General features: G+C 38.2%; 1 protein-coding gene across 2 annotated transcripts in view; it reads left to right on the forward strand.

The window, feature by feature from the left end:
• The window catches only part of tbc1d4.S (TBC1 domain family member 4 S homeolog), an 83,000-nt gene that overhangs the window by 35,351 nt on the left and 34,344 nt on the right, over window positions 1-13,305 (forward strand). For both annotated transcript variants that reach the window (XM_018249913.2, XM_018249912.2), the window contains exons 2-4: window positions 2,637-3,224; window positions 5,700-5,789; window positions 8,559-8,663. In XM_018249913.2, coding sequence (XP_018105402.1) covers window positions 2,637-3,224; window positions 5,700-5,789; window positions 8,559-8,663 — 783 coding nt within the window. The remainder of the gene's footprint in view (window positions 1-2,636; window positions 3,225-5,699; window positions 5,790-8,558; window positions 8,664-13,305) is intronic.

The following is a 13,305-nucleotide window of genomic DNA, read 5'->3' on the forward strand; positions in this document are numbered from 1 at the left end:
AGACATTTGAGATACAAACCCATTTAATTATTCGAAAAGGTAATAACATTCCCCTTCCTACTCTGCATGATAGTGTTACCAATTGTAGGTCTAAAATTTCAATTTGCAGCTAATTGAGTGTGTCAAAAATACATTCTGTACTTTCAAAAATGTTGTGCCCTCCTGAGCATTGGAACTGCTGGCACAGAACTGGTTAAGGCATGCTTCAAGATACTTTCGTTTTTCTACAGGAGAGTGATTATACTGAGAGGGCTGCTTTATGTGGTGCATGGAGTCTTTTTAACAGTGATAGTCTATACATATTTTAACAGTGCTGTTAGTTTTCATTTCAAGCACCACATAGGCGAACAATGCAGAATCTGTTTATAAATATTGATGCTTATATGTTTCGAGGGGTTTTAAAACAAATAACTCCATTAATATACCTCTATATACTCGTAGACAGAAATTCTTATTGAAAAAGGTATAGCGTCCCTTTAAAAAGCCTCAGGGCATTGGATAATAGCCATGTGCCACTTTCTATAATATAATATTCTAACATTGTTACTTAATCTGAGATTTGCAGCATTGATGTCTACTGTCTACTTAAGAAGAAAACTCCATACATTTTCAGTATTTGTAATTTATTATAATGGATGTCTATTTAAATATCTATTATTGGTTATCACAGACATGAGATATATATGTATATATATTGTGTATTTTGTGTAACATGGGGCAGGAATCTTGCTTGTCACTGGCAGCATTATAATATTTTCAATGAATGTGCACAGTGTGGCTTCCAGGGGCATTGTGTATTTAAATGTCTGAGGCATATTAAAAACCAAAAACAAACAGGAAAAAAAATATCTGCCAGCTACACTGGGTGAAGTGTTTCCACAGGGCTTGGGCACATAACCAAAGTTATCCCTGTGAAAATAGACTTAATTCATAATTTTTCATACCCTAAAGTTGAAAACTGCTTTTTGATTTTTGGGGATATTTGTGAGTTCAGACTTCAGTGAGGGGATATTTGTGAGTTCAGACTTCATTGAGGGGATATTTGTGAGTTCATACTTCAGTGAGGGGGTATTTGTGAGTTCAGAATTCAGTGAAGGGATATTTGTGAGTTCAGACTTCCGTGAGGAGAATATTTGTGAGTTCAGACTTCAGTGAGGAGGATATTTGTGAGTTCAGACTTTAGCGATTATAATATTTGTGAGTTCATACTTCAGCGAGGTTAATATTTGTTCAGACCAGCCAGCGAGGGGATATTTGTGAGTTTAGACTTCAGTGAGGAGATATTTGTGAGTTCAGGTTTCAGTGAGGGGATATTTGTGAGTTCAGAATTCATTGAGGGGATATTTGTGAGTTTAGACTTCAGTGAGGAGATATTTGTCAGTTCAGGTTTCAGTGAGGGGATATTTGTGAGTTCAGAATTCATTGAGGGGATATTTGTGAGTTTAGACTTCAGTGAGGAGATATTTGTCAGTTCAGGTTTCAGTGAGGGGATATTTGTGAGTTCAGAATTCATTGAGGGGATATTTGTGAGTTTAGACTTCAGTGAGGAGATATTTGTCAGTTCAGGTTTCAGTGAGGGGATATTTGTGAGTTCAGAATTCATTGAGGGGATATTTGTGAGTTCAGACTTCAGTGAGGATGATATTTGTGAGTTCAGAATTCATTGAGGGGATATTTGTGAATTGCCCTTCAGTGAGGGCATATTTGTGAGTTCAGACTTCAGCAAGGATAATATTTGTGAGTTCAGAATACATTGAGGGGATATTTGTGAGTTAAGACTTCATCGAGGGGATATTTGTGAGTTCAGACTTCAGCGAGGAGATATTTGTGAGTTCAGGTTCCAGTGAGGAGGATATTTGTGAGTTCAGACTTCAGTGAGGGGAAATAGGTGGAGTCCTAGCCCACTTGGGCCCATGGTTGATCCAAAGCCTTATTTTTCATATAAAGATGTATGCACAGTTGTCAGACTGGGATGCCAGGTGTCCACCATAAAACCTTAGAACGTGGGGCCCCAGAAAACCTTAGACTGTGGGCCCACTTTCCAAACTATTATTCCTCCTCTCCTCGCTCAACCTCTTTATTCTCCTAGTCTTTTGTTTATACTTGCTATTCTTCCATTATTTAGAATTTTTCTCCCATTAGGAAATGACCATGGCACCTGGGCCCACTGGTAGTTTAAGCCTATGTATTAAAGCCTATTTATTAAAGGTATTGGGTGAGGCTGAAGTATTAGAGATATAAAATGTAACATCGACAATTTGCTGAAGCCAAGACTTTGCCAATTTTTGCAGTTAAATTAGCAAATTTAATGTGTCAACATGTCTTATGCAATGCATATAAATTGACACATCAAATGTGATTTATTTTTTATGAGATGGCATGTAGCTTTCTTTGCATTACGTAATGTAGGATTTCATTAGGATTTCACCAGCTTTTTAGCTTGTTAAACAGAATTGATTCCAATAGTTGAAGATACTTTTTGAATGAAGGGGATGATGTTTAATAACATGACTGCAAGCATATGCATTTCCTACTCAGTGTGCTCCACCATATGCCACAACCATATTCCATTATGCATAAGAATTCTTCTCATATTTATAAATATATTTGTAATATATGTATAATTTTTCCCTCAGGTTTCTGATATCATCAGCAGCATACGCCAAATCTCTAAAGTCACTCTGAAAGAAGATTCTAAGCCCTGCAGAGACAGTGAAGATGCCTTTTATAATTCACAAAAGTATGAAGTGTTATACTGTGGGAAAGTAGTTATTGCAAATAAAAAGGCACCATCTACCCTTGTGGATGACTGCATTGAGAAATTCAGCCAACATGAACGCCAGCGTCTAAAGTCACTGACCGAACAGCAGAGCTCAGAATCCAGCACTGATTTTTCTTTAGCTGAAATTGATGTCCCAGGTTCCCCTTCTGATATGTTTCTAGAGCAGGACTCTGAGAATAATATCATCCCTTCTTCTGGGCATCATTCAGGGATTTTTACAGTCGGTAGTCAGAGCAATCTGCTTGGTTCAAGAGTAACATTTCCTGAGAGGATTTTAGAAGATTCTGGCTTTGAAGACCAGCAAGAGTTTAGAACTCGGTGCAGTAGTGTTACAATTCAAAAAAGAGTCCAAGATAAAATACAGCCAAGAAGAAGGCATGCAAGTGCACCAAGCCATGTCCAACCCTCAGATTCTGAGAAGAACAGAACAATGCTTTTTCAGGTATTTTGCATGTTTGTATGCTAAGATGTATTGATGCTAAGACCTATGAGTGCAGTATATTTTGCTATTCTATATATTTATATCACAAAGGCTCTTAAGTGGGGTGGAATCCTAAATAAACTCTCTCTTTTTTTTTTTTTTTTTCCTGCAAGTCCTGTGTTGTGCCAAACTGTACACACACATATACACTCTGTGTCTCTCTCACACACTCAAACATTAAAAATATCCACTGTTTTTATGTATGTTTTTGTAGTTCACATCTAATGAATGTCTCTCTGTAAGACAGCCAGTGTTCATGCCTTTCTTCTACTTGTCCTGGCCCCTTTAATGCAGGCATGTAAGTTAACTATGTTTGCATGTGCAATGTATGGGCAAGTTTTGATTGGCATTATTAACAACAGGTGGAAGACAACGGTTGGGAACCATCTTTACTTTACTGGGGATGCATGCAAACTAGAAGCCAGGGGACACCTTTACACTAACTGAGTGCAGTTGCACTTGGTGCCATTCAGTCTGTTCAGTCCCATCTTCTGAATCATAAAATGTCACCCATTGACACAGAGGAACCCTGAAAGTACTCTCGCCTTAAAGGTGATGGCAGCTCTAGCTTTAAAGAAGAACTAAACCCCCTGTTAATCACAAATCCACATGCCCTTCCCTCCATTGGCTCCTCTCCCTGCTATCTCTCTCCTTAGTAGCTAAGTTGAAAAAGTGTCCCTGTCATTTACCTTGGCATATTCATGCAGAGTACTGCAGCAGAGCTCTTTGGTGCCATCTTCTTCTGTATTTTTCGGATCCTCTTCTTTTCATTCGGCAATCTTCTGAGCTTTCCGCACAGTGTCACACTCAGTTCCACGAGGAACCCGAAGATACAGAAGATGGCGCCGAAGATCTCCGCTGAGCTACTCTGCATGAACATGCCAAGGTAAATGACAGGGACACCTTTTTAATTAATTTACTAAGCAAGGGAGAAAGCAGGAGGGGGGGCAATGGAGGGAAGGGGATGGGGATTTTTGATTAACGGGGGTTGAGTTCTCCTTCAAGAATCTAGCACAGATGTAATATTCAGCTCCTGTTTTAGCTCTTGACATCATCAAATACGGTTGCTGAAATTAGATATGCAAGATAATGACTCTATCTGAATCTATAAAGGGGGTTGTTCACCGTCAAACACTTTCTTTCAGTTCAGTTGGTTTCAGATTGTTCACCAGAAATAAAGACTTTTTTCCAATTACTTTCTATTTTCTATTTCTAATATTGAAGTGCAATGTTTCATTTTTCACCTTTAACTGTTCTAAATTTATGCATTTCTTAGCTTTGTCTCTGCTGACCAGAATCCCATAGTTTCATTAAAGGCAACTATTAGATAAAATAGTTGCTAATATTCCACAGATACAGATGAGAAATTGGATCAACTAAACGTGGCAATTAAATGTAGCAAATTGTAACAGTTCAGAATGCTTCTGGATGACTGAGCCAGACTGAAACCCCGGAGACAGGAACATTAAACTTTAAATTTTGTGAAACCAGTAAAAAGATGGAAAGTAATTGAAAAAAGTCTTTGTTTATGGTGAACAATATAAAAACAACTCAACTGAAAAAAAGTGTTTGGAAGGCGAACAACCCTTTAAAGAAACACCACCAAGGATATAGAAAACAATGACTTTTATTTTGCAACCTTGAACTTCGAACAATGGCGCAACACTGAAAAAGGTCTGACAAAGGTGTTTAATAACATGATACCTAGAATTGGGATGGAGGCTTCTCAAATATTAATGATGCTTTGTTAAACTGTACAATTAGATTGGCTGATACTAAAATGTTTGTGTACTAAATGACAGTAACAGATCCATACATTTATTACATACCTATCTCACACTGTGGAAATATTACATTTTCTAGCATTAGATTATAGGGGTAGCATATCCTTATAATAAACATGAGTGAAATAAATGGGCTTCTGCTGAACATTCTTTTTGCCTATTGTATTAATCACAAAAATTCTGTTTTTGTTATGTCTTGGGCTAAACAGGGCAAAGAGCGAGACTAAAGGTACTCCATGTTTGGTCCTTGTAAGGTAGTGTCCTTAGAATAGGACCATCACGTACTAAAAGTTAATTTAAATATGAACTTTCCTTTCAACAGCTGCAAGGTTTTTATTTAATTTAGTCTCGGTTATTTAACCATTTAACACTAGGTGTCACTATTTGTAGGGTCCAAAATAAGATTTGGCTTGAAGGAAATAGATATTTAAGTGCTGGAATTAAGAACTCTTCTAGCTTCACTCTTAACCTGTTTGCCTTTTAATTGTTTTTAATAATTGTTTTTTTAACATTTCTGAAACTAAACAGCTGGTGAATGAGAAAATAGCAAAGTTAGAATCTATAAAAGTAACTCCATTTCACATTTTTTGTTGTTGTTGAAATGTTGTAAAATATATTTTTAATTACACATAACTGGAATTTCCTTTTGTAGGTTGGCCGTTTTGAAATCAATCTCATAAGCCCTGATACTAAAACTGTGGAGCTTGAGAAGAATTTCAAAGATATATCATCATGTTCTCAGGTATTTAAATAATTTGCTTTGCAAGGAGAGATTATTAAAGGCATAATTAGCGTGGCCCCTAGGCCGTGCTGTCTAGGTAGGACCATGTGGCTTAGTGACAACTGCGCAAGAAATTCAGCCCTGACTGCAACCAGTGGTCGCATCAGTTGTTTTCACAACAAACATTAAGAGCTGAATCATCCGATATGCAGGTAGAAACAATAGAATTCTACCTCTACCTGAGGATTCGGCAGTAACCCTTGGCCAATGTTCAGGCACCTTCAAAAGTGCCCTCTTGGCGATCAACGAGACGACCGGTATCGAAGGCTTTTGTCGATATCGTTCCCTCATCTCCCATAATAAATGAACTGAATATCAATATCATCAGTATCATCATTTCGGGGAGCTCCTCCGTAATCAGCTGGGCAGCATGCCGCCCCTAATATTTTGCCACCCTGGGCCCGGGCCTTTCAGGCCTCATCACAAATCCCGGCCTGGTTGCAGGACAGATCTTAATTGTTATGTGCATGGCTACCTTTATAAATATTGACAATGATTTTTATCATAACAACTCATTATAACCTAGCAAGCCTTAAGCACCATGCTCAAAGCCTTTTAAACTCATTTATTTTTCCTTATAACTCAATTGAAGCCAGAAACCGCTTCAACAACTTTTTTTTTAGCTACTTATAGATTATAGAAAATTAACCAATGTAAACTTCCACAGAGTGCTGTTGACTCTGACACTTGTGTAATTTACATTCTATTTTTATATATTTTTCTCATATTTCTGTCAGTGGCATAAATGCTAGTTTACATAAATTAATTTCTTTAGATTTAGATCCAACATTCTCCTACATGTCTAGACCAGATAGGCTGCTTTAGTGTTTTGTTGAATTGTTGCTTGTGAATCTTGACATGGAGATGATTCATAACATTTTCAATAAATAAAGTCACAGCCAATAAATATATGAAGAAAGTGGTCATATCCCATGCCTGAAAAAGCAGCCTCCAGAGGCACGCTACTAACTTTATACAAACTTTTTTTGCTGGCTTGACCCAGTATCCCTATGAAGTATGACTAATTTATGGAAAAATCCCTTACCCAGAAACCCTTAAAGGAGAACTGAACCCTTAAATTAAACAAAAATATTTCTGGGTAGCACCAATTCCGTAAGAGTTGACTTCAAGTATGCAAATATAAGTGCTGATAAAAGGAATAAAAATGTATAGTTTTCCTTAGTGCTACTTTTCACTTCCACTGTTAGCCAGAACTCACCATTGTTTTGCTTTGAAACAAAATGTTGCTTTTATTATTATTATTATTATTAACATGTATTTATATAGCGCCAACATATTGCGTAGCACTGTAAAGTAAATGTGATTATACAACTAAATTACATGAATTATATACATAGAACATATGGAGTTACATACATCACAATCAATACAGGTACAAAAGGTGAGGAAGGCCCTATGCATAGGCATACACTCTAAAGGGAGGGGAGTAATACACAAGGTGTGGGAGTGGGCAAGATCGAATTAAGTGGGTGAGAAATGTGGTACTGTATGTGGTGTTGCGTTTGGTAGTTAAACAGAGTGAGGGTAGGCTTCTCAAAAGAAGTGCGTTTTAAGAGATTTCTTGAAAGCAGAAAGGTTGGGAGAAAGTCGGACAGACCGTTTGAGAGCATTCCAGAGGAGGGGTGCAGCCCTTGCAAAGTCTTGAATGCGGGCATGTGAGGAGGTAATGAGAGAGGAGTTGAGTAGCAGGTCATTAGAGGAGCGTAGTAAGCGGTTGGGTGAGTATATAGAGGTGAGTTCAGAGATGTAGGGTGGGGCAGAGTTATGAAGTGCTTTGAAAGTCAGTGTCATTAATTTGAATTTGATTCTGAAAGGTAATGGAAGCCAGTGCAGGGATTGACAGAATGGTGAGGCAGAGGAGGAGCGGTTGCTGAGGTATATGAGCCTCGCAGCAGTGTTCATTATGGACTGGAGAGGTGACAGTCTCTGGAGGGGAAGGCCAATTAAAAGAGAGTTACAGTAGTCTAGACGTGATATGATGAGAGAGTGAATAAGAATTTTGGCAGCATCTTGGGTGATAAATGATCGTATTTTGGATATGTTCCTTAGGTGGAATTGATATGATTTAATAAGTGACTGGATATGAGGAGTGAATGACAGGGCAGAATCTAGGATAACCCCAAGGCACCGGGCCTGGGGAGAGGGGGTGATAGTGGAATTGTTAACTATGATGGATACTTCCGGGATGTTACTGGTGTTAGTTGGAGGAAAGAGAACCATTTCAGTTTTAGAGAGGTTTAATTTAAGGTGGCGTTGCGACATCCAGGTAGAGATAGCGGACAGGCAGGAGGAGACGCGAGTTAGGAGTTCTGGGTTGAGATCAGGAGATGAGAGATGGATCTGAGTTTCGTCAGCATAGAGGTGGTATTGGAAACCATACGAGTTGATTAATTTGCAGAGGGAGGAAGTATAGGGCAATGGTGCACGGTACGCTTTGTTGCCCAAGATTGATCTTTGCTACAGTAGCCAACGAGACGCCTCTTGTTTTCTCATCAGCAACTGGGAAAACCTATGCAATGTGGCTAGCCGGTTGAGACGTTTTTTCAATGACAATTGATCTCGGCTACAGTGGGCAACAAAACGTAATATGTGTTATTGCTCTTAGAGACCACTCTGATTTACAGATCAGTGAAGTGTGTATCTGTTCTCTTTATACCTGTTCTAAGAGATACCATGGCAAGTAATACTTTGTTTTTTTTCCCCACCCAGGGTATTAAACACATTGATCATTTTGGTTTGGTCTGCCGTGAATGTGTGGAGCCTGGGATAAATCAGTACATTTGTTATGTTTTTCAATGTGCATCTGAAGCATTGGTAAGTAATTAATATTATATATTGTATTATAAATATTCAGTATCTGTTACAGGTATTGGAGCCGTTATCCAGAAATGGCTGAAATATTGGAATGTTATTTCCCATGGGACCATAGTAAAGAATAAATTGCATTCGTAGCTGTTTGCATATAGCTGTATTTTGCAATTTGATTTCTTGTTTACATTTGGTACCAAGTCCACCCACTTGCCCAATGGTTTATTTTGTGTATGAAGGGTACTATTTGCATAGAGTACCACACTGCACATATGTAAACCATTGCAAAGTGGGCCCAGGTATGTGAGTGACTTAAGCTGGCCATAGATGTTGAGATTTTTAAAAGATCAGATCCTGATCGTGAGACCACAATCTTCTCGGAACGATCGTACGAATTTACCATCAACTAAAAAGACCAATATGCCAGGAAAACAAAGGGGAGCTGCGTGCTTGGCCCTGCAAACATAGATAGATTGCACTGGGACCGACAAAGATTTTTTGACCTGGCCAATCAATTTCCTGACAGATGTCGGCCGAAAAATCGTAAGATGTACGATCGTTCGAATCCCACTAACCGCACGATTATTTCGAAGGATTGGTCAGGCTTCCCTAAAATCGGTCGTTCGGCAAGAGAAATCTTTGCGTCTATGGGGACCATTACCTCTAGGTGCCCCAAGCTTTTGAACATGTTTTAGAAGAAAACAGTTCTAAGAGTGGATGACCCAGTGACAAAATACAAATAAAACACATTTATTGTAGGGGAACTATTGCAAAAATTTAATTTAATACCCTGTATAAGCGTCAGTTTAGGTTATCTAAATAAAACCAATTAAATATTCTCTACCATTTTTGAAATAATCAAGTTTATCTTCACTCTCCCTCTCTCAGCATCTATTTCCCTTTATTCTCCCTTCATGCAGGAGTTGGGTGTCAGATTTTCATTCACAGTTAGATCCAATATATCTTTTAGTGGGGCTCCCTTCCATGGCAGATGTATTAGAGCCCCCCCTCAAGTTACTGCCTGGTAACCAGGGTAGACAGTCCGTGCAAACCAACAGAGCTGAAAAGCAGGAAGTAGTGTTCTGGCTATTATGTTAGACATCCAGTTGCCCCAGCTTTACATTTTTGGCTAATTACATGAGAAACATTTTTTATTATTTGCCCAATTTTTATTTTTTTAATACTGAGCAATTCCTTTAATGCTTCGTGTATAATGTTATTTATATTATAAATAATATTTAGTGCAGATTATCTTTAAGACTGGCGTGCAATACTATTTATCACTTGGATTTATGTTGCCAATTATTGTTGGATTCATATATTTTTTTCTATATGTCGGTGTGCGGATTTTTCTTATACCTAAAGTATGCATTTTATTTACTTCTAATAGAGGAGAAGATTTAGCAGCAGTAAACTAATAATTTTGCCTTTTGGTCTTATATGAACATAAATAGTTATTTTTTAAACAATTCTAAATAACGCTAAACAACCTTGATATTGGTGAGCCATGGTTAACTGCTAGATGAAGTGCACAAGAGCCAAGGACACACGAAGAGCATGTTCACTATTTTTTTTGTTATCATGAGTTAAAAATAGAATAGATACAGTAAATTGTTTTTATTGGTACAGCTTTCCGAGATATTGCCTCCCTTAACCTTTTAAGTGCCAGCAGAATTTCACATTTTGGTTACGCGAAATGCCAGCCGTTTTTGAAACATTTTGTGCTCTCTCACTTTAGGGGCATTTTCTGAGGGGAAACCTATAGTTTACCTAGGAAAACTATACATTGTTTTTTTTGGTAGAAACTGAGCTTTCTAAATCTGCCTGAGTTTTCATGTATTTCCACCTGTGCAAAAAAATTTATAGTGCTAAATACCAAAAAAAAAAGAAAAATTACCATTTTTCATCGTATATCAATTTATACCAGAAAAATATTTCATTTTACGGAGGAAAATCCAACTGATTTGGAAAGCCTTATGTCTCTCGAACGTGCCAATACCAGATATGTATAGTTTTAGGGAGATTTAGGACTTCTGTACCTCAAAAACTCCCGGCAGTATATTAACGAATTTTGAAAGCACTAAGGCAGAAAACGGCATGCTTTAGATTCCAAGGCAAAAAAATCCTGAAACCGTAGGTTTACCCCAGAAAACCATACATTTTTGAAAAGTACACATTCTGCCGATTACAAAATGGGTAACTATGTCTCTCTACTCCCAACTACCAAACATAAAAGCTTGTCTGAACATAGCGGTTTTTCATAAAAAAATTCAAAATTCTGAAAAATCATTTCAAAGGTTTTATTTTGCTGCTCCGCATATCCCAAACTATATTAGGTACCAAGAGCACCTGAAATATGATTGCCAGGGGTCCACTGAACAGTTTGATACCCATTATGCATAGGTTTACCAAAGTATCTGGCATTTAGAGACACCAATATGAAGTTATCACATCCAAATTGTTCAGGACTTTACTTCAGCTACTGAGAAATCAACACATTGACTGCATTTTTTGTGGGGTAAAAACACAGAAATATATGTTTACCCCCCAAAACCCATATATTTTTGGAAAGTACACATTCTACTGAAGCTAAAATGGGTACCCATGCCTTTCTGCTCCAAACTACTGAGTCGCAAGGCTTTCCCAAAATTGTCGGTTTTGGTGAAATATCTGAAAATTGCCTCAAACCTTCAGCTTCCCAGCACCATATCGCCCATGTATCATTACGTACTAAGAAAAAGCACCCTAAATATGATTGCCAGGGTTCCTCTGAACATTTTGGTAGTCATTGTTCATAAGTTTACCAAAGTATCTGGCATTTAGAGGCCCCAAAATGAAGTTAGCGCATACAAACAGTCCCATGGGTAACTTCAGCAAATGAAAAATCAACACATTGACTGCATTTTTGTGGGGTAAAAACACAGAAATATATGTTTACCCCCCAAAACCATATATTTTTGGAAAGTACACATTCTACTGAATCTAAAATGGGTACCCATGCCTTTCTGCTCCAAACTACTGAGTCGCAAGGCTTTCCCAAAGTTGTCGGTTTTGGTGAAATATCTGAAAATTGCCTCAAAGCTTCAACTTCCCAGCACCATATCACCCATGTGTCATAACGTACTAAGAAAAAGCACCCTAAATATGATTGCCAGGGTTCCTCTGAACATTTTGGTGGCCATTGTTCATAAGTTTACCAAAGTATCTGGCATTTAGAGGCCCCAAAATGAAGTTAGCGCATACAAACAGTCCCGTGGGTAACTTCAGCTAATGAAAAATCAACACATTGACTGCATTTTTGTGGGGTAAAAACACAGAAATATATGTTTACCCCCCAAAACCCATATATTTTTGGAAAGTACACATTCTACCGAATCTAAAATGGGTACCCATGCCTTTCTGCTCCAAACTACTGAGTCGCAAGGCTTTCCCACATTTGTCGGTTTTGGTGAAATATCTGAAAATTGCCTCAAAGCTTCAACTTCTCAGCACCATATCACCCATGTATCGTTATGCACCAAGAAAAAGCACCCTAAATATGATTGCCAGGGTTCCTCCAAACAGTTTGGTGGCCATTGTTCATAGGTTTACCAAAGTAACTGGCATTTAGGGGCCCCAAAATGAAGTTAGTTCATACAAATAGTCCTGTGGGTAACTTCAGCTAATGAAAGAGCAACACATTGACTGCATTTTTGTGGGGTAAAAACACAGAAATATATGTTTACCCCCCAAACCCATACATTTTTGGAAAGTACACATTCTACAGAATCTAAAATGGGTACCCATGCCTTATTGCTCCAAACTACTGAGTCGCAAGGCTTTCCCAAAGTTGTCGGTTTTGGTGAAATATCTGAAAATTGCCTCAAAGCTTCAACTTCCCAGCACCATATCACCCATGTGTCATTACGTACTAAGAAAAAGCACCCTAAATATGATTGCCAGGGTTCCTCTGAACATTTTGGTGGCCATTGTTCATAAGTTTACCAAAGTATCTGGCATTTAGAGGCCCCAAAATGAAGTTAGCGCATACAAACAGTCCCGTGGGTAACTTCAGCTAATGAAAAATCAACACATTGACTGCATTTTTTGTGGGGTAAAAACACAGAAATATATGTTTACCCCCCAAAACCCATATATTTTTGGAAAGTACACATTCTACCGAATCTAAAATGGGTACCCATGCCTTTCTGCTCCAAACTACTGAGTCGCAAGGCTTTCCCACAATTGTCGGTTTTGGTGAAATATCTGAAAATTGCCTCAAAGCTTCAAATTCCCAGCACCATATCACCCATGTGTCATTACGTACTAAGAAAAAGCACCCTAAATATTATTGCCAGGGTTCCTATGAACATTTTGGTGGCCATTGTTCATAAGTTTACCAAAGTATCTGGCATTTAGAGGCCCCAAAATGAAGTTAGCGCATACAAACAGTCCCGTGGGTAACTTCAGCTAATGAAAAATCAACACATTGACTGCATTTTTGTGGGGTAAAAACACAGAAATATATGTTTACCCCCCAACCCCATATATTTTTGGAAAGTACACATTCTACAGAATCTAAAATGGGTACCCATGCCTTTCTGCTCCAAACTACTGAGTCGCAAGGCTTTGCCAAATTTGGCGGTTTGGGTGAAATATCTGGAAATTG

The sequence above is a fragment of the Xenopus laevis genome, chromosome 2S, assembly GCF_017654675.1.
Source record: "Xenopus laevis strain J_2021 chromosome 2S, Xenopus_laevis_v10.1, whole genome shotgun sequence".
Taxonomy (NCBI): Eukaryota; Metazoa; Chordata; class Amphibia; order Anura; family Pipidae; genus Xenopus; species Xenopus laevis.